The 26,169-nt window shown below is 46.2% G+C and overlaps 8 protein-coding genes across 8 annotated transcripts; 6 read left to right on the top strand and 2 right to left on the bottom strand.

Annotated features, from left to right (window-relative positions):
* Positions 1 to 3,270: 3,270 nt before the first annotated feature.
* Positions 3,271 to 4,914, top strand: F5Y00DRAFT_271170 (S-adenosyl-L-methionine-dependent methyltransferase; the record flags this gene model as incomplete). The annotated part of the gene is made up of 6 exons (XM_048012746.1): positions 3,271 to 3,450; positions 3,561 to 3,817; positions 3,899 to 4,244; positions 4,298 to 4,433; positions 4,503 to 4,538; positions 4,614 to 4,914. The coding sequence occupies 6 exons, from the start codon at positions 3,271 to 3,273 to the stop codon at positions 4,895 to 4,897; spliced, it is 1,239 nt and encodes a 412-aa protein (XP_047863355.1). The 3' UTR covers positions 4,898 to 4,914.
* Positions 4,915 to 5,224: 310 nt separating this feature from the next.
* Positions 5,225 to 6,307, top strand: F5Y00DRAFT_118550 (NAD(P)-binding protein). Its single transcript, XM_048004007.1, has 4 exons — positions 5,225 to 5,499; positions 5,553 to 5,780; positions 5,843 to 5,912; positions 5,990 to 6,307. The coding sequence occupies exons 1-4, from the start codon at positions 5,277 to 5,279 to the stop codon at positions 6,177 to 6,179; spliced, it is 711 nt and encodes a 236-aa protein (XP_047863356.1). The 5' UTR covers positions 5,225 to 5,276; the 3' UTR covers positions 6,180 to 6,307.
* Positions 6,308 to 7,811: 1,504 nt separating this feature from the next.
* F5Y00DRAFT_241421 (Ctr copper transporter) lies at positions 7,812 to 9,139 on the bottom strand. Its single transcript, XM_048008372.1, has 4 exons — positions 9,010 to 9,139; positions 8,380 to 8,951; positions 8,184 to 8,279; positions 7,812 to 8,127 (listed from the first exon to the last, which is right to left on the bottom strand). Exons 2-4 carry the CDS (start codon positions 8,736 to 8,738, stop codon positions 8,079 to 8,081), a joined length of 504 nt encoding a protein of 167 aa, XP_047863357.1. The 5' UTR covers positions 8,739 to 8,951; positions 9,010 to 9,139; the 3' UTR covers positions 7,812 to 8,078.
* Positions 9,140 to 9,181: 42 nt separating this feature from the next.
* F5Y00DRAFT_241426 (ferric reductase NAD binding domain-containing protein) lies at positions 9,182 to 12,064 on the top strand. The gene is made up of 3 exons (XM_048008373.1): positions 9,182 to 10,631; positions 10,705 to 11,734; positions 11,798 to 12,064. Exons 1-3 carry the CDS (start codon positions 9,903 to 9,905, stop codon positions 11,914 to 11,916), a joined length of 1,878 nt encoding a protein of 625 aa, XP_047863358.1. The 5' UTR covers positions 9,182 to 9,902; the 3' UTR covers positions 11,917 to 12,064.
* Positions 12,065 to 12,672: 608 nt separating this feature from the next.
* F5Y00DRAFT_263580 (homoserine kinase) lies at positions 12,673 to 13,927 on the top strand (the record flags this gene model as incomplete). The annotated part of the gene is made up of 3 exons (XM_048011528.1): positions 12,673 to 13,096; positions 13,228 to 13,526; positions 13,586 to 13,927. 3 exons carry the CDS (start codon positions 12,673 to 12,675, stop codon positions 13,925 to 13,927), a joined length of 1,065 nt encoding a protein of 354 aa, XP_047863359.1.
* A 1,351-nt stretch (positions 13,928 to 15,278) lies between these two features.
* F5Y00DRAFT_118603 (FAD binding domain-containing protein) lies at positions 15,279 to 16,936 on the top strand. The gene is made up of 2 exons (XM_048004008.1): positions 15,279 to 15,859; positions 15,913 to 16,936. The coding sequence occupies exons 1-2, from the start codon at positions 15,364 to 15,366 to the stop codon at positions 16,926 to 16,928; spliced, it is 1,512 nt and encodes a 503-aa protein (XP_047863360.1). The 5' UTR covers positions 15,279 to 15,363; the 3' UTR covers positions 16,929 to 16,936.
* A 311-nt stretch (positions 16,937 to 17,247) lies between these two features.
* F5Y00DRAFT_241433 (ARM repeat-containing protein) lies at positions 17,248 to 19,984 on the top strand. Its single transcript, XM_048008374.1, has one exon. The coding sequence runs from the start codon at positions 17,417 to 17,419 to the stop codon at positions 19,757 to 19,759; it is 2,343 nt and encodes a 780-aa protein (XP_047863361.1). The 5' UTR covers positions 17,248 to 17,416; the 3' UTR covers positions 19,760 to 19,984.
* A 126-nt stretch (positions 19,985 to 20,110) lies between these two features.
* On the bottom strand, positions 20,111 to 21,867 carry F5Y00DRAFT_241434 (quinon protein alcohol dehydrogenase-like superfamily). Its single transcript, XM_048008375.1, has 4 exons — positions 21,714 to 21,867; positions 21,633 to 21,654; positions 21,029 to 21,524; positions 20,111 to 20,942 (listed from the first exon to the last, which is right to left on the bottom strand). Exons 1-4 carry the CDS (start codon positions 21,733 to 21,735, stop codon positions 20,436 to 20,438), a joined length of 1,047 nt encoding a protein of 348 aa, XP_047863362.1. The 5' UTR covers positions 21,736 to 21,867; the 3' UTR covers positions 20,111 to 20,435.
* Between the last annotated feature and the right edge of the window lie 4,302 nt (positions 21,868 to 26,169).

Raw genomic sequence — 26,169 nt, forward strand, 5'->3', positions numbered from 1 at the left:
AATATCCGTTAGTTAGGTAGCCTTGCTAAGTGTCACGAGGTGGAACCAAACAGCATGGAAAAAGCTTTGTTGTTCCGCGAGGAACTCTAACCTATCTGGCGAGCCACAGCTCGTATACATACATGTTCTTTGTCCTAGATGTCTCATCTAGAATCCTGACACTAAGCTTAGGTTATAGTTTACTACCACGTGGCTATCTCAAGCAATTGATAATCCGTTGATACCTTTATATAGTCAAGTTCATACACCACCATATAGCTGAACTAAATACTTTAGACCGGAACGTCTAACACAATCTCCTATCCGTACGAGTAGGAGCTGAACACGACAATAGCCTACCTAAAAAGTACGTATGGAATATAGGAACAAATGAGCTTTCGTTTTTATGAATATTGGATTGAAATGTAAGCGTAGTGACTGTCTTAAAGGTGGTAAGTAAGATTGATATTCGGCTTGGGATCCACAAACCCAATGCAAAGTTCGGCGGAAAACATTCTTATAGCTTCTTAATCCATTACCCCTCGGTCCCGTGTTAACTTCTTGAGGGGGATTATCGGCGTATCAGACTTTTACAGGGGCTTACAGAGGTCTTCAATCGCCGTGGCGCGTGATATAAGCAGGAATAAGCTCCGGTGCAAAAATGCGTATCGTCTAATACAATACTACCATAATTTGTTGAATATGATGATCGTATATCGTTTTAGGAGCCCGGAACTAGTTAAACGCGCCGTGAAATATAATCGTTGTGGATAGTCTCTGATAGTTCGGGACGGCAAAAGTATAACGACAACTACCTCCTAGTATTAGTGAGGTTCTTCTCTCTACAATATTGGTAACAGCGTTTTGTGTATATAATATTATATTACTGTCAGATAGGAGCCATTGACTGTTCTTGCTATTTATAGGTATTTAATTGAAACTTTTAGATGCGGTTAAGATGTTTTACGTTCTGATAATATTACTTAGAACTTATCCAATAAGAGGTACCTCTACCTATGTCCGGGGCACAGTTTGCCCGCGGAAGAACGTCCGCCTTTGCAGGTTGACCGCATTGAAACACGCGTTTGTTTACGTAGGTAGATCAGGGAAACCCCGCACTTAAATAATAAAAAGACCACCTATTGTTCATAATTCCGTTCATCGCAGCTTTGCTGTGGGGACAACGCTGAGCTTGAATCATGATACCGCATCCTATGTCGAAGCTTAACATTTAATATATACAGGTCAAGATGACTGGTGGAGCAATTCTTACATGATATGATAATAGGGCGGCATGAATTAAGAGCGTGTGCTTGCAGGTATCTGGGTTAGGTACCCAATGTATAACCACACGACCGTACAACCATTCGTCAAATTCTACATGCAACCAGGTTAACGATACTCTTGGCGCATATATGCGTTGCATTCCCGCTTCGATCCTCGAAGAGGATTCAAGTACATTTGGTATCGTAGTGCAGTATCAGTCTTGGCTTATAGTCCTGTATGTGGTCATCCTCCTGCAAATTTTCCGATAACGCAACTCTTCGGGACCGAGCCCCCAGACCGGCATTTCGCCGAAACAGCTTACCAACTATAGTTGACCTGATTCGGTTGGGAGACGGAGAATTTTAGACTATAAAATGCGAACGGGACGTCGATCACGCACACAGTATTACCGAATGAGAAGTTCAAGTCTCGGCGACGGGAGCGTTAAGAGCCATGAACATCCGAAATTGGCAACTAAGTGGGGTGGGTTACTGCAGTTGGATGCAGTTCAATGCCACCATTAGAATATAAAATGCGATGGTGAAAATTTAGTCCTGGAAGGGATACTCTCTTATTTAGTCGTTGGGTACTTAATTCGAGTTTATATCTTTTGAATCGTCTACTCAAACTCTCCTAACGGATGATATTGTATTAACTGTAGTAAAGGGATATATACATTAGGGAAGTTTTACTAAGCATGGCTTTATTCTTCATCATGTTGTTCCACTATTTGGGTGTAATGAAAGTCGAGCGGTACAATTCACACTCACTTAGAGTAATACGTACTTGGGATAGGTACCTACCCTTAAGACTTAATAGTTATATCGAAAGCAATGTGTATTTTTAAGGTCACTTAAGCAAGGTGTATAAAATGAGATTAATAATGAAGTTGAGGACGGTTGAAGAAATCTTATCATCGGATCGGTTCATTTCTTCGGGCCAGTTTGAGTACCCTGGTGTTTACAAGAAGGATAACCATATTGAGTAACGCAACCAAACGACAAGACGGAGTGTATAGTTAAAGGTACGTACCAAAGTGTTTAAGTCTATTACACCATAACTAACCTCACCATAACTAACCTAAGCATATCAAACCCAGAAGATAGATACTATAGCTATAGTGCTATAGGTAATCATCTCTAAATACTTACACAAGGACCGTCAGTTTGTTCTCGAGAATACCTTTATTTAGAGATATAGACTAGAACCCGCGTTATGGTAATCGTTGTCGTTTTATCAAAGGGTTTGATATCTGAATGAGAGGTAACTACCTACCTCGTACCTGGGTACACATTGTAAATTTTGATTTGATGATCTACATAATCCCAGCCAAAGCGAACCCTCCCACTGGATCTACCGTATCCTCTCCTGCAATATCCGGCAGTTGGCAGTATTTAGCTACCGTCTTAGTGAGCCAATTTGTCAAGGCTCCATGCAGTAAGAATGTACCCTTGATATAACCATACGTAACCAACACTCGCTTAGGTTGTCACATGTGCTTTCCATACTGCGAGATGCATGGTAGCATAAACGGCCACGGCGAGTAGTGAGGCTCCTTTATGCATAGGTACCTGTATGTTAGGATGCCGCCGCGTCTCGTCATGATCAGTCTACCGATTCCTCTGGCCCCACTAACCCCCTAGAACCGTTCCCAAGGAATGCCCAACCATGGAACGCTTACTGATTACCCCGGCTTTCACGAGGGCTAAGCACATTTTGAAATACCCTCGGTGCCGACGACTTCTATCAAGGTATCGGCGCGAAATGCGCGAGATTCCGGCCGGTGCGTATACTCATTAGCCGTGCCGAGGAATCAGACGATATGTAGTAGCAAGATTGATAATTTATATGTCGTCCCTGCCTTATAAGAACCCCCTTAGGAGTTATCTATCATCCGTAACTTCTGGATATCTATTCAGGAAAGCACCAAGAAGTGGAGATAGCCTCGTTTTGCCTTTAGGTAGCCACGGACTACAAAGTCTTCACTAACAATAACTCAAATCTGAAGAAAGATTCACGCTCAATATGACGGCTTCCTTAGAATCAACTGTGGTATTCCTTGAGAAGTTAGCCTCTGACCCCTCTAGTATAACCCCAAGTATTCTATCAGAGGGTCACCTCCGAAAAAGACTCCTCCTAGCGATTCAGAAAATCGTCCCCGAATTAGAAACACCCGAGGAAGCTTGCCAACGGATTCTATACAATGTGAGCCCGCTTATTCCTCGTGAATCATAAAGCTACTCCTATTTTCTAAAACCACGCGGATTATACCAATAATACCGATACCGCCTTGTGACTAACAATCTTAACCAAAGGCTCTTGAAACCCCCACAGCTCGGATTGCTGTAGATCTCAACATCTTCAATATCCTCAAGCAATCGCCTAGGCCCTTAACAACGGAAGAGCTTGCTGAGAAGTCGGGTAAAAATCCAGATAGGAAATTATTGGCTCGCATCTTAAGATATCTAGCTTCTCTGAGCATGATCCGTGAAGTTGATATTGGACTTTGGGCTGCAAGCCATTTTGGCAATAACCTATCAGGAACCGGACAGAGCGCAGGGGTCGCATCTATGTAAGCTATTCGTACCCTCCATTTATGTAACCCAAACGCCACAATAAGCAGCTAATCTTGACTTCTTACTTAACTACCTAGGGTTGACAACTGCTTTGTTTCTATGGTCAATCTTCCCGCCTTTCTCCGGCTTCACGCATATAACCCTCCCGATGCAAAAAGCGATACAGCTTTCGCGCTTGGGAATAGGGTGAGCCCCGAGGAACCTACCTTCTTCGACTGGTTAAAGACCCGCCCGGAAAATGGCAAGCATTTCAACGTCTTTATGGGTTCCCACCGGACAGGCGTGAGGACATGGCTCGATCGCCCAGAGGTCATAAACGAAATCACCGACGCGTTCAAGAAAGTAACCTCCCGGAAAGGAATTAGTGAAGAGAAAGGGGTATCCTTCGTGGATATCGGCGGCGGTATTGGTCATCAATGCAAGGCAAGTCTACATATCTCAATAGATAACTAGAATTGAACTAATACGAGAATCAGGCTTTCAAGAAGCGAGTACCAGATCTCAAAGGGACAATCATCTTAGAGGATCTAGAAGAGGTGGTAGCCAACGCGGAACTTGAACCTGGTATTGAAAAACTGGGTGTTAACTTCCTCGAGGGCCAGCCCGTGAAGGGTAGGTTACCTATCATTCATAGAAACCACTCCTAGGGGATATGATGGCTTAGCTAATTATTTAACGTAGGTGCGGCATCGTATTATCTCAGAAGTGTTTTACGAAGTAAGTCTCTAGCCCCTTAGGAGGTACCCCTTTTATAGTATACGGTCAGCTAACAAATTGTCCCCCCACGTCAAGACTGGCCTGACAGATACTCTCGGTCGATCCTCAGTTACGTCCGAGATGCTATGGATCAAGACTCTCTACTGCTCATTGACGAGATTATACTGCCAGATCGCGGTGCTCACAGATACGAGACACAATTAGACTTGACGATGCTCGCAATGCTCAACGCCGAAGCGAGGACCGAGACACACTGGAAGCAACTGCTGGCTGAAGTGGGCATGGAAGTCAAAGATGTCGTGTTCTACGAAGAAGAAACCAGAGAAGGTATCGTCATCGCTAAGAAAGTAGCAAGCTGAAGTAAGCGTTCACGGAGTTATTAGTATCGGATTAGAGCATACGCATGAGAGCGTTTTCAACAAACTTAGGAGGTATACCTACATCGGTCAGTAGTTAGACACATAAATCAACTTAGTTTTGCCAAGAAATATTTTGGGCGTCTGCCGGGCGATGAGATTTGTAACACATAGGCAAAATGTCACTGTGGTCGGCCAAAGTCGCCGTGGCGCTAAATCACATATCCGCCCGCCACGGACGTTTCAGTCGACAAATTTGGCCGGTAAGTATAGTATATATAACCTTCGTGATGAATTCTTTTCATAAAGATCACTTCACCAGAATCTCATCTTCATACAACACCATACCTAGGTACTTGCTATACATTTTTCTACATTCACCATGCCAACTGTTCTAATCATCGGGGCCGGTCTCAACACCGGTAAGGCTGCAGCCGAAACCTTCTCAGCCGCAGGATACCAGGTTGCCGTGGCATCTAGGACTCAGAAGCTTGATTCCAAGTATCGGTACTATGCATTTGATGCTTCGAAGCCAGAGACAGTGCCGACTCTGTTTGAGAAAGTGACCACCGACCTTGGCGCACCCAGTGTTGTTATTTATATTAGTCCGCCGCCTCTTCCTCTACCGTAGTTGGCCCCTATATTGACATATTCCTAGCTGCCGCTGGTCATGTCAGTCCCCCGGAAAATCCGTTTGATACGGAACTAGACGGGTTCCAAAAGGGCCTGAATATAAATACCATTTCCCCTTATTATGCAGCACGGGAAGCGGTTAAGAGCTTCGAGAAACTTGGCCCTTCTGGTCTGGGCCCTAGTGGAGGCTCGTTTCTGTTCGTTGGTAATGGCTTAAATACCACCGCTATTCCGGGCTTCATGACCTTTGCTGGTAAGTTATATCGATCTATTTACTTAGAATATTTCAATGAGTCGCTATTAACTCTATTACAGTTCAAAAAGGTGCTACCGCACATATGATCCAGAACCTAGCGCTGGTCGAGTATGATGGCAAACCGTATAAGTAAGTGAATTAATTTTAATTCAATAGACTGCCGACCAGGTACCTTGTGACCGGATAACTTACAAGGCATTCTATAGATTCTACTATCTCGACGAGAGGCACGCTGATGGTTCGTACGTAACCACTGACTTGAGTGGTGCCGGCCATGCTGCAGAGTTTATCAAGCTGGCAAAGGACAGCAAGCAGGGACCTTGGGATTATACATTCGTGAGTGGAAAGGGGTACGAGAAATTCCCGTACGTGGAGGTCATGGCCTGGAACCCGTAGTTTTTAGGGATACAACTACGATGCGGTTTGCCTAACTGTATCACTTGCTCGATCACTCACTACTATATTATTCACTGTGCCTGTTGTTACGGACTTCCTACAGCGAGGAGAGGCTCACGTAGTGGATGTCACGTGAAGCTAAGAAATGAATCAGTGAATGATGAATATGGGATTCACGATTCAATGATTCAATGGATCATTGGATCATGAATTCGCGATCAATGATTCAATCATTCACTCAGAATTTATGGAAGGTAGAGTGAATATAAGAAGGGAGGATCTCCTTGTGTATCTAGTCATTTATTCTACAGTTATCAATCTAAGCCTAGTATCTACACTTACTCAGGGGAAGGACTCCAAGCCTTCCTGACGAACACTTCAGTATTATTTGTTTCACCACCTTGACTCATGTTGCTACTGTTTATCTAAAATTAAGACTCAACCAGCACATACCTTAACGTACCTAAGTATAGGTTTATCACACCTGTGAGATATATCTAAAACAGCAACTCATACCTTTTGTAGTGAATACCCTTTGTAGTGAATACGCAGCTGTGACTAGGGCCTTACTTAAAGATATCGTGACAATCCAGGAGCCTTGATAGGAATGCTAGACTATTTAAACCTAAGCCGTTGCCATTAGGTTTCTATCAGCCAGACACCTCGACCATCACCTCGACCATCACCTCGACCATCACCACCATATATATATATATATATCCACCAAACCATTAGTGAAACGTACAGATATATATATCATCATCACCATCACCATCAACACCATCTCTATCATTACCTCACAATAGCGTGATACTCCTTCCAACATATCCACAATGTCCAGCAACGATAAATCCCAGGTGGTAGGAGATTTTCCGAAGATCAAGGAGCCTACAAACTACCCAGCGCCCCTGGTTGGCGGCGGTTCAGATCCCTCAAAGGCACCCGATGCTAGTAAGCAAGCAGCAAAAGACGCCCTTGATTTGCTCAAGAAGTAATAAGAGCGGTGGAAAATGAAAACTGGCATTTGGGGCTATGTACATCTCTTGGACAGGCTCTGCTTGGCCAAAGATGTTGGGTTAGCTCTATCCTGATTTGACTCGAAAGAGTCGTATCCCTCTCGCTAGGGACTTCTAGATCAGCATTACGCGTTGCTTTTTTCATTACTGGAGCAATTCGGGATATCAGTTATCTATTGAGAAGGATATAGGTAGACTAATTTAATCCACATATCCCGTGCTTTGGTAAATTCGTTTTCTTGGGCTGGACTGAAACAGTCAAGCTATTATCGCTAAACCTAAATCCGTGTGTATGAAAATCGTAGAAGCAACTTCACATTTGGATAGTAGAGGTTAGTTATTACACATATTGAAAATATCCTTTATCCTCGTGGCATCGTCTGGGATCCTAACGGATATGCCCCCTTAACTGTCATAAAGGTTCATCTTCACTGGGTGAGTATTAAGTACATGTTCTCTCCTTAATTCACACAGATATTCGAAGATACTACTGAGGCAAGCTTCTTAAACCGGAACTCAAATATCTATTCAACCTAAGAAACAACTATAGCTTGAAAAGTAACTAGGTGAGATAGCTTACTAACATATGGGTAAAGAACACTTGTACATAAGTAACCCCTATAATTAAATCTTTATTGCAAAGGTTAATTGTGTTATTATACAGACTTTTATTCCAAAATTAAGCGATTCCCAACTATTCCCTACAGTAAAGCCGCTTTACAACGAAGAAATATGATTCCAGTCTATCAAACCCCTTAAATACCTACCCTTCTATTACCGTACCCAACCGATCTTCATCCTACGACTCCCGCAAACCCCCCGTATCACGAAAATGATATAATGATATACCTACCAGCGTGCCACAAAGACCTGAATAGTAACACTATCCACAACACACGGTCGGTTCCTTACTTGTACTCGTCACACCACATCTTCGAAGAGAACCTATTAGTAATAATATTCGGAAAGAAATCATGAAATAGCATACCCTTCACCCAAAGGTTCCCAGCGGAAGATAAATGCGCCAATATAAGCGCTGACGAAGATGGACATGATGACGTAGCCGTTATAATACATTGCGAGTCTATCATCTAAGTTAGCTGTCTGGACATGAAGTATCCTTGGATTCACCAGGTGTAAATACGGAACTCTCCGCTGGAGCGCGACACGGGACAAGAACGTACAACATAATGAAATACGCCACCGCAAACTGGACCATGTGAAACAACGCTCTAATCGTCTGCTCGCACATCGTTGGCCTGAATCTATTTATTTGCAATGCGCCTTGGTGGGTAGATGTCGGGCTTTCCATCGTACTCTCATCGCTGCCATCTTTAGGAGGAGCCGTAGACGCGGCCATGGCGGCTGAAGCGTGTTTTCGAACGAGATATCTATCGTACTCCTTCGCAGTGCGGCGTAAGAGATCCAAGGTCATTGTAAACAGAACAATGCCGACGCAAGACCCGGCGAACATACCGGGAGTGGTATTATGCCATGAGCGCGCGAGGATACAGGAGTCGATAGTGTACCAATCCCAAAGCATCTGTTCTTATTAAGTCTCAGGTTATTTATTATTAAAACACGGTGAGCATATTGATGTCTTGCAGGCATTGCCTTCCGCCGTCGAAGTGGCGCTCATATCCATTATCAAGTCCGAAGGTGTTGTCGCTACGATAATTGTTGTTTCTGCGAAGATGGCATGGTCACAATAATCATTGACAATATATCGACGTTCATTAATAACATATCTACCCAGCTGTCTTTATAATTAGTATACGCTATAAGCCAATGCGAAAGTTTAGTTCCGACATTACCAGAGGTTGGACGGAAATCTTAACTTGTCGCCCGTTGCGTCGCATAGAGGACGGGACAAGAATCCCGGACACCTGGATCCGCAATATATCCCAACAGCGAACCTGGGGGATAGCCGTCCATAAAAAAAGCTTGGTATACTTTATTGCATCTTCAATACGTATATAAAACCAAGGGCCATCTAAATTTTATGCCTAATTAGATAGTGACAGGCGGGTTGTTCAGCTGCCGCCTCGAGCGAGCGTGCCATGCGGAGCCGGCAGAATGACAAGGACAGGGGTTTAAAATAGGAGTGAGCACGTTTGAGTTGGTTTGTAGCTCGTATGCCTTTAGGCGTTTAAGAAATATCCAACTTTGACTACCACAGTGCGCTTTTACTGCTTAATGTATACCCAAAGTGTATAGTACACCTTGAGGGTCTTGATGTTCGCTGTTCCAATGGTATTATACCCGGCCTATGTTCTTCGCAGTGTCGATAAGGTTATATCGCTTTCTACTAAGTCTTGTGTAAGTCTTTAAACTCCATCGCGCATATTCGTATGCGTAACGGTGAGCCCCATGCCGTCACCAGTGTACCATGTAAGTCAAGCCCGAGTTTAACGTCCTTAAGGATGCTGTGCTGTCTTCTTCCATCTCTCTTAATTTAGTATAGCTTCGTGGTGTGTTACGAATAGTTTGGCCGCACGGTAATTGGGTTCCCAATACTTGCTCACATATATTTTGCCTTAATTACCCGGCACCACACCAGCCCAAATGATTCCGCATGGATTAGCAACCAAACCCATATACAAAATGAACTAGTCATCACAGAAGGCACAGCATATTATTGCGTAGAACTTTCATTATATCCTTCATCAGCATTGTAGGCTCGTTCGCCTCCAGAAGGATCATCAAGATGACGGCAAAGTCGATGTCCATGTCTATGGGCGATAGCCCTACCTCGGAAAATATCACTAGCCTTCCTCTTTCTGACCCGCGGTGTAATAGCGATGCTTGCGATGCTTTTGCGGCTGCCCACAAGGCTTCGCAGGCAGCGGTGTCGTACGATCACCAGTATGAATATGGACATTACACGACTTGGTATTATTTGGCGGCGATTGGCGTTGCTATGTTTGTCTATGCCTATCGTTTGAATCGGAATCGTAGAGCTCGGAAAGGGGTTCCTAGGTCTGAAAAATTAACGCCGGCTCGTAAAGTACTCGCTCTCTTCCGCGCGGTTAACTACCGACACCTCAAAGGCCGTGTGGCAGATTATTTCGGATTTCCTTCCCTCGGAGCGTTTGTCTTCATTGCCGTGACGTCGCTGTTCCTCCTCCTAATGACTTTCCTAATTCACCCTTACTATCGAGGTCGACGAGGCTATGGATCTCCTCCTTTAGCTGTCCGAACTGGGTTGATGGCGCAGGCTTTGACACCCATCATTGTTGCCCTTGCCGGTAAGGTCAACTTTATCACGATGCTCACCGGTATCAGCCACGAGAAGCTGAATATTTTCCACCGCTGGGTATCATACATGTGCCTGTTCCTGAGCGTTGTTCATACGGTGCCATTCATCGTCCAACCCCTGAAAGAGGGTGGACCTGCCGCTCTCCGGAAACAGTATTATAAACCTGGTGGTATGGAGGTATGTGATTTCCCGTCCCTTGGGGTTCTTTGCCGTATGCATGCCGTGAAAACTGACACGAAATACCGAACAGTATACAGGAACTCCGCCACTGGGTATACTTGTAGGAATTGTCGTATTATCCGTTCCATGGATTCGCCACCGGTTCTACAACTTTTTCTACCGACTGCATATACCCATGTACATAGTGTATCTCGGTCTGCTATTCTGGCATTCGAAGCAGGAGAAGGACTCGTGGGTGTATCTGTATTCGACGCTTGCAATATGGCTCGCGTCGTGTTTAGTGCGCCTCTTCTACAAGTGGCAGACGTTCAGCATCTTCCGAAATTGGTTCCAAGGGTTCCCAGCAAAGCTTGAAGAATTACCGGGCGGTATGACGAAGGTGACTGTCCTCGCGCCCCTGGACTTCCAATGGCGACCTGGTCAGCACTGCTGGCTGCGGGTACCCCACCTATCGTGGCTACAAAACCACCCTTTCACGATCGCAAACTTACCTAAAGCTCATACTCCGGGAGTGAAAGTAGATTCAGAAACCCAAGACATGATCTTTTATGTCCGTGCACATCATGGACTGACTCTTGATTTACTTAAATCCGTCACAAACCATGACGATGCGGAAAATCATAGCCGTTCTATTTCCGTCCATGTTGATGGCCCGTACGGTGGACTTATTGAGGACGTACCCGCGCTATACGAATCGCTAATTTTCGTCGCTGGAGGTAGTGGAATTTCCGCATGTCTTCCTTGGATTCAATATACGGCTAGGCGCATCACTGAAGGTACTTCAATGACCAAGAGTATCCACCTTGTGTGGATGATTCGATACGCCAGCCAAATGCAGTGGATAACGGAAGAATTAGAACCCCTCGTCACTGCTCATACGGATCTGGTCCAAGTGGACTTTTTCGTGACAGACTCAGGCACGGCGGCGGCGTCAAGCATAGAATCCGATAAAAACTCCGATAGTGGAGTAATCAGTAGCAAGCCGAACGAGAATAGTACGACGACGGTAAGCCCGAAGCTAGGACAAGTGCATAACCAACGTCCTTACTTGCCTGCTCTGCTTCCTACTCTGGTTACGGCGCAACGGTCGTTTATTCTTGGTAAGTCTCACTCCCAACGACGAGCCGTTAGGATATACGCTGACGCAGTTAACTTGACCTAAGGTTGCGGGCCAGAGAGTTTAAGGACGGATCTAGCAAATGCGGCGTCGGCTGCTCAGAAGAAGGTTCTTGTTGGCGATGCCAAGATCATTACGTTGCACACTGAGTCTTTCGGCTGGTAAGTTGAGAGGCGGATGGGTTTAGGCTCCTCATTTGTACTCCTTGGCAATAGGCTACCGTCATATATTAGGTAATTTATTTAGTCGTGCTTCGTATTAGACTGAGTACGATGATCTGCACGATGATTTTTGTGTATATGTTGATCCTTAGACATGAGTTAGATTAGATGGGATATGTAAAAGTGAGAATAAAAATTAAGAATGAATAATAAACGACCTAAAGTACGAATCCGTACAGCAGTAGCAGTACATAACGTGGAAATGGAAGGTACATACCATAGGTAGGTATCGTTCAAATATCAGCCAATCATAAAGCTTCAAGCCGCCTCGTTAGGGCAGCTACCCCACGGTGGGTAGGTAGATCCATCGCGGAATTGCACTTTTGGAAATCGCCCTGTGCCAGCCGGACCACCATCCGGGTTACACTACCACAAGCTCCGTCATCGGGGCTAATCTTGGCACAAAGTTGAAAATTTCCAACTCGGTCAGCAATAAGATTGCGAGACCAGACTCATTGAGTTTAGTTTCTTATGGAATAGATTCAATGAAATAACATTGAATATTTCCGGATAGATTACCTACTTCCTACTTACCTAATTGATCCTGCAATCCTTTATTTTTCAAAAGTCCCTTTACCTTATCGGACGATTCTAATTTTAGGTCACGGACATTTTCTCAAAAGTCCGCCGAACAATTCGTCGTCTCGGTACCCCGAAATCACACTCATACGCAGATCCCTTCTTTTAAAACGGAACGAGCATGGAATCCTTCACGATTCGGACGCCGTGCTCGTCGGCAAACATCGGACCCGGTTTCGATGTTATCGGCCTGGCCTTGTCTATCTATCTTGAGCTGCGCGTCACCATCGATCGCACCAAGTCTTCGTCTCAAGAGCCGCTTAACTGTCGTATCACGTATGAAGGTCAAGGCGAAGATTCTGATGATGTACCACTAGATCCATCCGCAAATCTAATCACTCGAGTTGCATTGTATGTTCTGCGGTGCCATGACCAGCGAGCGTTCCCTGTTGAGACTCACGTGCACATCGTCAACCCCATCCCATTGGGTCGTGGTCTTGGCTCTTCTGGCGCCGCCGTTGTTGCAGGCGTAATGCTAGGCAAGGAAGTTGGAGGCCTGCATCATCTAACTAACGATCGGCTTTTTGACTTCTGTCTCATGATCGGTATAACTCGCCTTCCTCTTAACACCTGATATTTTCAGGTGCTAATCTTCTGCCTGAATGCCCTTCTCCTTTCAGGTTGCTGTTGAATGTTGTAGCATGCAGGAAGCTAACCTACTTTTGCCTCGCCTTAGAGCGCCACCCTGACAACGTGGGTGCTGCTCTGTTTGGTGGATTTGTAGGGACGTACCTAAAGCCGTTGACGCCCGAGGACGTTGCGCGTGTTGAGATCCCACTTAGTGAAGTACTTCCTGCGCCTGCGGGTGGTCTTGACACGGGCGAGCGACCGCCGGAACCGCCGCACGGTATTGGCCACCATATCAAGTTCCCCTGGTCCAAGGAGATCAAGGCTATCGCCATTGTGCCCAATTTCCAGGTACCTACAGCCAAGGCACGAGAGGTACTCCCGAAAGAGTACCCACGACAGGATGTTGTAAGTCATAAGTCTTTGTCTAAGACACCCACCCCATAGACATACTGACCACATTTCAGACCTTCAACCTACAGAGAATAGCGTTGCTGCCTGTTGCTTTAGGGCAATCGCCTCCGGATCCGGATCTCATCTATCTCGCCATGCAAGACAAGTTGCATCAGCAGTACAGACAAACATTGATCCCCGGGTTAGGCGAGATCGTCGAGTCTATGTCGCCAAGCACTCAAGAAGGGTTGTTAGGAGTGTGCCTATCGGGCGCAGGACCTACAATACTAGCGTTGGCTACTAGCAACTTCGAGCAGATTGCCGAGAAAATCATAAGCAGGTTTACGAAGGAAAACATAGACTGCCAATGGCTAATCCTGGAGCCAGCTGAGGGTACAAAGGTTATCCGCGCATGAGTGTCAAGCTGATGAGTACGTAAGTTTTAATTTGATAGGTCGACTTCGGATCTTGGGAAGTATCTCCCGTATCTCCCCGAACTAAGCTTATTTTAAGCGAAAGACCAACGGCGGGTTAGGAGAACTTGGACCTCGGGATAGACGGGTGAAGCTAAAAATAGACGACTTACACGTTTCGCTGGTGAGCACGGTTGTTGTTGTATAAATTGGTTGTATAATTGCCTTTTTGTTCCTTACTCTTTGCGGAGCTTTCACTGTGAAATGAGATAATAAGTCTTGAAATGCCTACATTACTACTGTTAGAACTGTTAGAATAATAAGTGAACATATTATAGCCCTCCGATAAGGAGGTAGCAAGACCATCATCCAATAATAAGCTACGAATTCCTACTCCAATCTGTGCATACCGAAATAAGTACCATTCTGCGACCTCATCGTGTTTATTCAAGTGTCCTTTTCCAAGATTCTGGAGACGTCAGGTTTGCTTGATGTAACGTGCGGTTACTATGTATGCCGCCTTTCCCGTATATATTCCCCGATCATGCTCGATGCTCGGCAGTTCTGCTGCAAAGGAGGAGATATATTCCTTCTTCCGGTAGTTTGGCCGCGCGCAGCAGTCAAAACCTATCATGTGATAATAGCTTTGTTCTATTATACATGACGGTAACTTCCGCTTGGGCTTGTATTCTGCGCCCAAGTCAAAAAGGATCGTGCGATTTCCAGCGGGGCGTAGGAACAGCTGACGTATGGTGACAAGGGGAAGCAAGGGGTTTGAGTGCAGCCCTGAATTCACGCGTCGGCAGAAAATAGTGATCAGCCCCCCCGTTTTTGACCATTCTGGAAGTCAGCTCGTTACTAGCTTCGTGGGCTAGTGAGCTAGAAAGTATCTTGGCGACCCGAGCGGATCGGATATCTGTTAGTTGCATAACCCCGAAGTCTCCGAGCGAAAACGAGATCCATCAACCCCGGGACTGCAACGGCTCGTTCCCGGATCTTGGTCTCACTTTACATGCATACATCCCTTCCCCTACACGATGTACCCACCCTGAGCCTAGGGAAGCCCCATGAATACCTATGACAGTCCCCCCTATCCAGGGTGTGCGGGCCCGTATGTATTCAAAACGTAGTTATCGTATTCGGATCTTATTTAGAAATAGCGAGATTGGCTATATTCCTGCAACTATACGTTGCTTGCAATTTCAGCGCCGCTTGCAATTTCGTGACTATCACACGCTAACATGCTATACCCTTCGGAATGTAGTATAGCCTGGGGGCTCTAGAGGGGTAAGAATGCCGGGCAGCCGTAGATAAGAGTCTTATAGTTCCTGCGTTTAACTATAGAGCTTTAGCTGTCGCGAGGAGTCTCGGTCGTATCTGCAGGCCTCCGGCAAACCTCGACACCTTCAAGTACCTACACGGTGGAAATAGGGTCCAATATGGCATACATGACTCTAAATAGATTCATGATATGGGCTGTTGCCTTTGCGACGTCCGTTGCTGCCCAAGACACTTGCCAGACGGTCGAAGCTCAAACCTCCATCAATATACTCAAGTCGTTAACGCTGGACTACAGCAAGGAGCAGACTCAATACTGGTCCACGTTTTCCGGTGACCTTAAGCCGACATGCATCCTCGAGCCGGAAACGTCGGAGGAAGTCGCTGCTATCGTATCAATTCTCCACAAAAACAACGAGACCTTCGCCATCAAATCGGGAGGACATAATCCCAACAACTATTTTGCCAGTGTTGACGGAGGGCCATTAATTTCGACTAAGAGGCTTAACGAGGTCATCTTTGACGCTGACTCCGAGACCGTCAGGGTTGGCCCCGGCAACCGATGGGATGAAGTTGGCGAACAACTGGACGCTACAGGCTATACTGTCATTGGTGGTCGTATCGGGAATGTAGGAGTTGGAGGTTATCTGCTAGGAAGTAAGAGAGACTGAAGAACCTTTTACCGCAACTAGAATACTAACAGAGTCTAGACGGGTTGAGCTTTATGAGTACCGAATATGGCTGGGCCTCTAACTCGATCCTCGAATATACGGTGGTGTTAGCAAATTCATCAATCGTTACTGCTAGCGAGACCAACAATCCCGACCTCTGGATGGCTCTTAAAGGGGGTGGAAATAACTTCGGAATTGTGACGTCGTATCTGCTTCAAGCATACCCTCAGGGCGATGTATGGGGTGGCAACCTTGAATTCGATGCCACACCCGAGAATAATGCAGCTATCCTAGCTGCGGTTCGTAATTTTACCGAAAACTACCCCGACAAGAAGGCTGGCATAATCGTAACGTCCGAAAGAACTCTGAGCACACTGCTCGACATCTGGATCCTTTTCCTTTATTACAACGGACCAGAGCCACCGCAAGGCGTATTCGATAGCTTCCTCGCTATCGGGCCTAACATCAACACCTGCAAGACACGGAGATATGCTGACCTCCTCAGCGGAAACAACTGGTCCGTCCTGAAGGGCAGTGTCTATACCATTGGAACAGAAACTATTCCATTGCCTAGCGAAGAGGATGGCCCCGAAGTCATGCAAGCCATATACGACCACTGGGTGAATGTTAGCGACACGACCAAATTTGTCCCAGGACTCGTTGCTAGTATCGCCTTCCAACCCATGCCAAGAGGAGTAGCAACACTTGCCAAGTCCAAGGGTGGGGATATGCTAGATTTAGATGATGACCACGACCGTATCATTGTCGAGCTGGACTACAGCTTCTTTTCCAAGTCAGACTATGATCAGGTTGACATAGCGATGCGCGCTACATATGGTGGTTTCCAGAGTATTGTTGAGGGATACCAGCAGAGTGGCTTACTCCCATCTGATGTGTACCTGCCGCTCTTTATGAACGACTGTTTCTACCCACAGGATTACTTTGGCAGGTTGAGGCCCGAAAAGTTGCAGTTGGCTCAGACCGTCCAATCTGAAGTTGACCCTGACGGTTTCTGGAATGAGAGGACAGGAGGATTCAAGATAGCCTCGAAATAATAAGTATAATAGTTAATTAACCTAATAAATCATTCTCATGAATGAGAAATATAATCATAATCAAATCACGATTATCTATTCCTATACCACTTTCATATATAGGTACATAGGTGTATGTTGAGTGGAGTCTTTTTTTGTCTTTCAGATTTCACGTAAATTTAACTTGAGCTCCTGACGCGATAGCGGCTACTACAAGCTACGCTAAACTAGGTCGGGATTAGTGCGGGGCCGTCTACAGACCCACTAAGCGCGCCATCCATCATCGAGATAGGGGACACTTTACCAAAATAACTTTAACCAAAATATCTATTGTTAACAATGTTAACTTAACATGCATCTCCTTGTACCTAATTCACAACCAACCCTTTTACAAATCCTAGATCCACGACCCATGTGAACCGTCATATCGTCCGAGTTACCTTTATCCTCAGCTGTCTTATTGGCCTGCTATTTTCTCCTCCTTCGCATGAAATAAATTAAATAGTACTATGGATTTCCTCAAATCCGCTGTCGCCTCCGCCATCTCCCAGGGGCCGCCTTTCCCCTACTCCTTTGGCGACAAGGTTGATATAGACGCCTCCATCTGGACACTGTATAATGGTACGAGACGAGCCGATGGATCCAATTGCAGCATATTTGCTTTCGATATACCCTCCAATAAAGCGCGACTCCCCCTCGCGAAGAATGCCGTCAAGAAGCTGCGCACGATGCGGCATCCAGGTGTTATTAAGGTCCTAGACACCGTCGAGACAGATTCCTACATATATATCGCAACTGAAAGGGTAGTACCTCTGAGGTGGCACGTTAAGAGAAAGAGCTTAAGTCCCGAGACTATCAAATGGGGTTTGTACAGCATTGCGCGCACCGTCAAGTTCATTAACGACGAGGGTTCCTCTGTCCATGCCAGCCTCCGGGTCGCATCGATATACACATCCGAGAGTGGCGAATGGAAACTAGGTGGTTTCGAGGTATTGAGTAATGTCAAGGATGACGATGCCGTAGTATATAAGTACGGAAGTCTAGTGCCGGATGCCGCAAGATACACACCACCAGAGCTCGCGCGCTCGGGTTGGGATGCGCTCAAGAAGAGCCCCCATTCGGCCGTCGACGCTTATAACTTTGGCACTACTATATTTGAGGTGTTTAATGGGGATTTCATGGGCGCGGATCAAGCAGGACAGACTAAGAATATTCCGCCCAGTATGCATGCGGGTTACAAGAGGCTTGTCAATGCGAACCCCAAGGCCAGAATTACAGTGGGAGCATTCCTAGAGCAAGGGCGGCGATCTGGCGGTTTCTTCGACTCACCTTTAATCAAGTTGACCGAGGGAATAGATAATCTCGGTATCAAATCCGAAACCGAGAAGGAACAATTCTTAGATGATCTTGACCAACTTACAGACGATTTTCCAGAGGAGTTCTTTAAGATGAAGGTATTACCAGAACTACTCAAGTCGGTTGAATTCGGTGGAGGCGGGCCAAAAGCGTTCGGTGTTGTCATGAAGATATCTACAAAGCTATCAAATGAGGATTTTGAATCTCGAGTCCAGCCGGTTGTTGTCAGACTATTCGGCAATCCCGACAGGGCCATACGAGTTTGTCTCTTGGATAATCTACCGGTTATGATTGACAGACTATCCCAAAAGGTGGTCAATGATAAGATTTTCCCAAACATGGTATCTGGTTTCGCGGACGTGGCACCCGTGGTGCGAGAACAGACACTAAAATCCGTTCTCGTCGTCATATCTAAGCTATCAGACCGGACGATCAACGGCGAATTGCTAAAACAACTCGCCAAGACGGCTAACGATGAGCAGCCTGGTATTCGGACGAACACTACAATTTGCTTAGGCAAGATCGCCAAGAATCTTGGGGCTTCATCACGAACCAAGGTTCTACTCGCTGCATTTACTCGATCGCTTCGAGACCCCTTTGTACATGCTCGAAATGCCGCGCTCCTAGCCCTTGCAGCCACAAGTGAATATTTCACCGAAGAGGACTGCGCGGTACGACTTTTACCGGCCATATGCCCATCCTTACTCGACAAGGAAAAACTTGTCCGAGATCAAGCCAACAAGACGTTGGAAATTTACTTACAGAGGGTTCGCAAGGCTGCAGACGGTATGCCTGATACGGTCCAACCACCGCCTCAGACAACCGAAGGTGCCGGTCCGCGAATGAGTACGCCGCAGCCGAGTGAGGCATCTTCTTGGGCCGGGTGGGCAATTTCATCCTTTACCAACAAGTTGTCGGCTGCCTCCGGCGACATGCAAACTGCGACATACATGAATGCCCGGGTTACATACACCGATCCCGACCCTAACAGACGTTTCCTGCCAACAACAGTCCCGGCTTCCGCATTTCACCGCCAGCCTGTTAGGTCTCCATCGCCCTCCCCGCCTCTGTCACGAAACACGTCTACTTCTGCGGCCGAGGCTTATTTCAAGGATCCCGAACCAGTAGACGATGACGCAGGCGATGCTTGGGGTGATATGGGTGACATGGATGATGACGGCAACGCATTTTTCGATGCGTCCAGCGAGCCGACAAAGCCCGCGAAGAAAGAGCCGGCAGCGTCACCAAAGCCGTTTGATGACGGCTCGGAGCCCGACTTTGCGGGATGGCTAGCGGCACAGGCAAAGAAGAGTGGTCCTGGTGGCGGGAGCAAGCCCCTTCCGAAAGGTCTCACCAAGACAAATGGCAAAGCATCTACCCCCGCTGCCACCAAGAAGCCCCTCACATCCAGGCCAGCAGCGAAGGTAGTGGCGAAGAAGATTGACACGAAACCGAAGGAAACAGATGACGACGACGGATGGGGAGACGGGTGGTAGTGTTTTGCTAGGATGTAGATAAGGAAAAGCAATGTTTGGTTCAGATGGAAGGGCAAGGACATTGCAAGGCGTTTTGGTGTACGGATTATGGGCTCGGACTTAGATATCCGAGGGTTGATTGCTTTCCAGCATACCAGGCAATAAGTGATCATTGCCGAATCTAAGCTCTAATACCAATAGTGGCGATAGACATAATAAATACCTTACCTTATATATAAATCACAGGCATAGCTGCTCAGAGGCCAGCTCCTACCCGCCAATCCCACATAAATAAATCCAAGCGGTATAAGTCACGAAGATAGGACTATGAGGATCAAGCAGCATACCTAGGTATGTATGTGGCCAAATCGCCCAACTGCTGCCATTCTTAACATATACCGCCTGATGGTACTTGATTCAGAACATCCCGTTGGTATTTAAAACAAGTCACAGAATAGAATTATATCGTACCAAGCAGACACGAATAGGTAGAAATCAAAATAAAACTGCATAACAGAACCAACCGCAGGAGCCCCATGTAAAACTCCAACGCCAGAGGATACCTAGGTATATAGAAAAGCAGGCTCGTACCAAGAACCACGTCCACCACCTCCACCTTCTCTTTACGTATGTCTCTTCGGCATTTCTGCGCCTATGACACGCGTCCCCATTCATCTGCCGACACGCGACTTACAAATCACCGCGCCTCGGAGTAATCGTTAAGAGCTACGCAGACCGCGCCGCGGTGGTGGCCGTTATACTGGCGAATAACCTGTTGACTATGCAGCTCCCACAACCGCGCGTAGTGGTCCGAGCACGCCGTAACCAAATACGCCGAATCCGCGCTAAACGCGCAATCCCAGACCCAGCGCTGGTGGCCCGTGAGCGTCGCCTCTAGGGGATACGGTCTAGGCTCTCCGGCCGCGGCGTCTCCGCTGCTGCCATTGGGCTTGTCGTGGCCGTTGATGCCGTTCGCGGGAGCGTTGGAGAGGGATGACGAAGAGGACTCGTCGGACGACGTGCCCGTCACGTTGGTGACTTCCCAGATCTTGGCCGTGTGGTCTGCCGAGCAGGTTGCGAGCTTTTTGACGTCGGGGGAGAGGAGAATTCGCGTGATATACTCTTTATGGGCGGAGAAGTGGGTTACGGGGAGGAGATTCGTGCGCTCGTAGGTTTGGATTAGTTGCCAGACGAAGACGTTGCCCTAGATATGGTGTTATCAGCATGAGAAGGTATAAGGTATAAGGTATAAAGTAGGGGTACATGGGGCGTAGAAGTAGAGTGGCATACGGCATTGTTAGCAGCGCAGAGGAGAGATCCATCGCTCGCGACGGTAACGCTGGAAACGGAGACATCTTCCTCGGGAATGAGTTGATGAGAGCAGTTGTTCTCAGCAAGATCCCAAACCCTGACGCTTCCGCTCCGGTCGCAGCTTATGATCTCGCCCTGATTGGGGTGTATAACGACATCGTTCACCGCAGAACCGTGGTTGTAGCTGCGCTGGATAGTGCCGGAGCGCGTCTCCCATATCTTGACGGTGCCGTCTTCAGAACTCGTCACCATCCATTTCCCCTCGCAGTGGAACGCGACTCCCGTCACGTTTCCCGTGTGGCCTTCGAAGGTAAGTAGGGGGTTCGGATTCGTCGACTTGATATCGTAGAGCTTAACCGTATGGTGACCGGCCGCTGCCAGGAACCGCTTGTCCGGCGAGATGCATAGTCGATTAACCTGCGAATCCGGATGTTGAATTGTTCGCGAGCAGATTCCTGATAACGCCTCCCAGAACCTTTATGTTTTCGAATACGGATAGTTAGTTAGTTATCAATGCAATTATGGGATCTCAATCTCGATCTCGATCTTGCTGGCCAGGCCAGGCCAGGCCGTAGTCGCATACCTGATTGTGTGATCGTACCCAGCTATATTAATCGACAGATGAGCTGCAGAACATTGGCGGTGGGGTGGGAATTGGGCCTACCGGTACAAAGAATAACAGACATTACGGCTTCAGCAGCGGCCCATCAAAGCCATAGGCCAGCCGAAAGTATAACAAGATTGGTGAATTAAATATCCTATTCCAAGTTGATATCGAATCATGTGTAAAAGGTTACGATAAGTTCGCGGAAGGAAGCTGATGTCAATGCTGACAGTATTATTAGCTTTATCGATAAGATATGTAACTTCAGGAGGTAAGGAATTAACGCTAGCTGATTTATGCAATAAATAGGGAAGTTACAAAGTACGAAGTACCCCTAATGAAATAGGGGTTCATGAATTTCTTTAGAATATACCAGACCGTGATGTTGCTTGTTTAAAAGCATAGTCATTTATTCAAAGCGTCACTATAAATCAATCTCAGGTGTTAATTCGCCAATGCTCAACTAACAAAGCACACCAGTCAGGCCAATTTTAGTCCTAAAAGTCACAATAATACCCATCAGATTACCGAGGAACCTTAAACAAGTTCATTAATATAAATGCTTAGTTAGAGGAAATATTAGATAAAATGTGCTTCCTCCTATAATTCATCAATACAGTATAAAAGAGCATCGATTTGTTAGATAATATGAAAGTATTCTCAGACTCGGATGTGGAAACCAGTTCCATCCATATACCCATCGTCTCCTTAATTAAGTCGCGAATAGCTTCCCAGCAACAGACAGAATCATTCCTCTCTAAATCATATACTAGCCAAAGCAAGGAAAACTCCAGGTAGCTCTCCAGCTTATGGGAACAGATACAGCCGATTTTCCAGCGATGGAGGTAACGGTAGGGTGGGTAGTGTGACTTTGAGTCCTTCTAAAATTCTCCGGCCGGTATGTCTATCTCTTAGAGTCTCGGCATATAGAAGATCCCCCTCTGGAGCTCCCGCGTCCTGAGCTGGATCCTCCAGACGAGGTCGTGTGGTTTCTGTCTCGCTGGCCGCTAGCTGCGCTGATGCCTGGAACACCTAGCATCCCAGTGGCGCCACACTGAGCACAATTAATTCGACTAGATCAATAAGTTAAACCCTCTTTCAATTCATTTTAATAGTAGCAGACTTGACGTACTCTCTTGGGTTGCCTTTACAGTTGGGGCAGAGGGAAGGCATGTCACGGTTCGGGCCGAGACCGTATATGGCTCGGTCCTCGTCGAAAGAATATGCGCCGGTATAGTATCCGTATGTGTCATCCGCTTTCTGCGCCATTATCGAATTGTTTGAGTTTGTTAGTTTTGTGTTGGTTATGGTCTTCTCGTGTGTATGTCTGAGTGGATGATCGCCAACCCCTTTTCCTCAAGGTTATGGAAGGTGTTTCTGGCAACATTTATGGAACCCTTCAAAGCCACCATTACGCCATTATAAGATCCAACAGCTTGGTTATGGGCAAGGATTTCTTCAAGCCCAGAGACTCACCGCCTCGTTCACTCTCACTGGTCCTACCGGATGGCGCCTTCGAACTGGCCATAAGGACGGCGGGTAGGAAAGGGTCCGATGACAGGACATAGCCATGGCTCTACCCGGTTGCCCTTGAGAAACAATGAATAAAGGAAATCCTATTATTTGATTTGATCCTTCTATCTACTCAGCCTCCAATCATATGATAGTTCCTGTATTGGCATGCTCAACAGTTTGGACTTGTAATACTCTCTGTATCATAACTTTAAGGCCCGACCGTAACACAAGATTTTGAATCTTGGCGAACCGAGGGTCTCTTCTTTTAACCATACGTGGAACATTCTCTGCCTGTTGCCTGATCCTTAACAGGGAACTAATAGAAGCTTCCGCTGTCATACCTCAACCCCTTTTCCGCTTGTCACTACTAGAGATCCAGACCATCGGAATCAATAGAACTCTATCAAACGTTGTTTCAAATTAGGTAAACGCCTCGTAATTTACCCTGACATATAGACAGATAGCTTACTGATCCGATGTAGTATTATATACCTGCGGGTATCCGGGCCACAGCTGACAACTTGTTCTCCCCGCAAACCCGGGATAGCCACGTATTTTACCGATGAGGCTTGTACTTCCAAGACCCCGGATATTGTAGTTCATGGGCATTGCCGATTCTCCGAGGATTACAGTTTTTGACGCGATCTCTACGTGGATATCTATGTCGTGCCGGGTTTCCTCGGGTGTGCAGGTCATTGCGAGGCAGATCTCGGCCCGCGCTCTTATGTATGGGACTTATCTTGCATACAGTATATTCAAAATGACGTGTCGGATATCCCGATCCGCTAATGTAGATGTGACGTCGATAAACAGGCAGGTTATGCCAAAAATAGTAGTATTCGTCCGATGATTTGATCGAGCCCTAGACGCGATCTTATCGCATTCATATAACACTGCAGCGTGCATCCGGTGACCCTATAGTATACCCTAGTCTTCTATTGACACTTCTAGATGCTTTTAATCGTTCATCTGTCAAATATATTGCCAAAATCTATATAAAGTATCCCATTGTTTTTCTTTAATTCTGTGATCTTTCTTTTCTCATATATAATGCCATCATACACCTACTCGTATTTTGGTAAATATTATATCCGAGTCCTATCTCTTGTTAGCTTGGCCATGCGTAATACATCTGCAGTTACCCGTCAGAGATTAATTTCCCCTAAGGCTGGAAGTACCCGAGTCAGAATTCGTTACAACTCTTACCGCTGATCTATCTCAAGCACATTCAATATCACTCGTTCGTGGCTTCGGAACTAGTGGTAACTAACGCAGAAGCGCCTATACTCGGAACATACCGTATCTCTCGTGCTTCGAAACTCGGAGTGTCTCCAGGGGTCCATACGGGTGTAAGAAGACTTAGCATAGTGAATATAGTCTCAGATCAAGATTATTCGCACCCGCTTCCGCATATCGGATCCTATCCTGGCTCTTGGCTTTTCTTCCTTGCTGGAGTCATACCACCTGTGCTACTCTTACCTAGTATTAGAGCAGAAAAATCAACTAAACAGATTCTATTATTGGTCAGTAGGTTGAGCAATACATGCTACGAAGTAGGTACCTGTTACCTTTGTACTACGACATTAGTTGTAGAGGTTACTTAAGGCGTTTACTGGCGCCAAGTTCAGCGCGGCGTAACCATAGAGAGGCTTACAATAGGAAATGGTCAATTGAAATATTCATCTATGGATGAGGTCTAATAAAATATACGTAACACAATTCATACTGATGGCCTTTCGATGGGTTGAACCCCCGGCCAATCTCTCGGTATGGTACATAACTCCTAGATTCTTATACCCATCAATCCATCATAACAATATCCTCTTCATGTGTTGTTGTTATTAGGCTCGTATCACCTTGCACAGACACGATCTTCCGTTTAAATCACGATCCGTAACACAAGATACTCATGAATATGTCAATAAAAAGTAGGTATACTTACCTATCACCAAAGCCAACCACCGATAACAAACTAAGCTAAACCTAGGTATCCACGCCAATCACGAACACCCGCATTAAGAGAGATTGAACTAGGGGACATATTTCATAGAGATATACATGTAGTGCTAATCTATCTCCGGGAGCTGATTATACAACGAAACAATGCAGGAAGTGACGCTTACTCAGGATATATCACGCGGCTTGTATATTGACTGCACTTTTAAGAAGGGAGTGTGCTTTCCGGACATGGCATCCTCGACATATTTTTGACGCCCGACGCCGAATACGTCCTGAGGTTTGGACAGACAGCCGACAGGTTTCTTGGCAGGAAACGTATTAAACAAGTAATAAAAACCCTTGATTGGTATTTCGTCTAGGTATCAGTCTCTATATTTTGGTTGCTCAAGTTTTCAATCACGAGCACTTTCATAGCATTCCCCTGTTCATTAAGTGCCATGGGCGTGGTAGACACATGGCCTAGGGCATTCGTGTAACTCGCGAAGAAGCTGGCTAGTTGCGGATGGACAAGGTCTATTATCCTTCTCTTACTATAATACGAGGATACACTGCATAAATCTGAGATATGCTAAAAATTAGGCTATGTCCTTCATGAGGTAATATAACCGATCCGGACCTTTAGATAGACGGGCCATGTAAGCCGGCTGTCTGCGGCTAGTCTGCCCACTATTTCCCGCCGGCACCGGCGTAGCCCCACCACTCGGCCGATTTGATGTAGGCGGCATATCAACGGGATAGGCATTGGATACGGTAAATATAAATACAAGTTTAATCTACTCCATCAAATGTAAGTGAAAATTTGAGTGTATGACTCAGTTTATAATTGTTGAGGTAACAATTAAAGACTGAGGCTGAATGTTGGTGACTTGACATACCTAGGTACATATTTGTTTTCGCATGTGATCGACAAAACAGTGACTTCATGCTCACTAATTCTCATTTACTAAGGGATAATATCGTTCCACTTTTCTCTAAGTGCGATAAACACATTGCTTATGAGCTATATAAAGCGATACCTTTGAGAAGCGCAGCCAGTATGATG

This window comes from Daldinia vernicosa, assembly GCF_022497035.1.
Source record: "Daldinia vernicosa strain CBS 139.73 unplaced genomic scaffold F5Y00scaffold_34, whole genome shotgun sequence".
NCBI lineage: Eukaryota > Fungi > Ascomycota > Sordariomycetes > Xylariales > Hypoxylaceae > Daldinia > Daldinia vernicosa.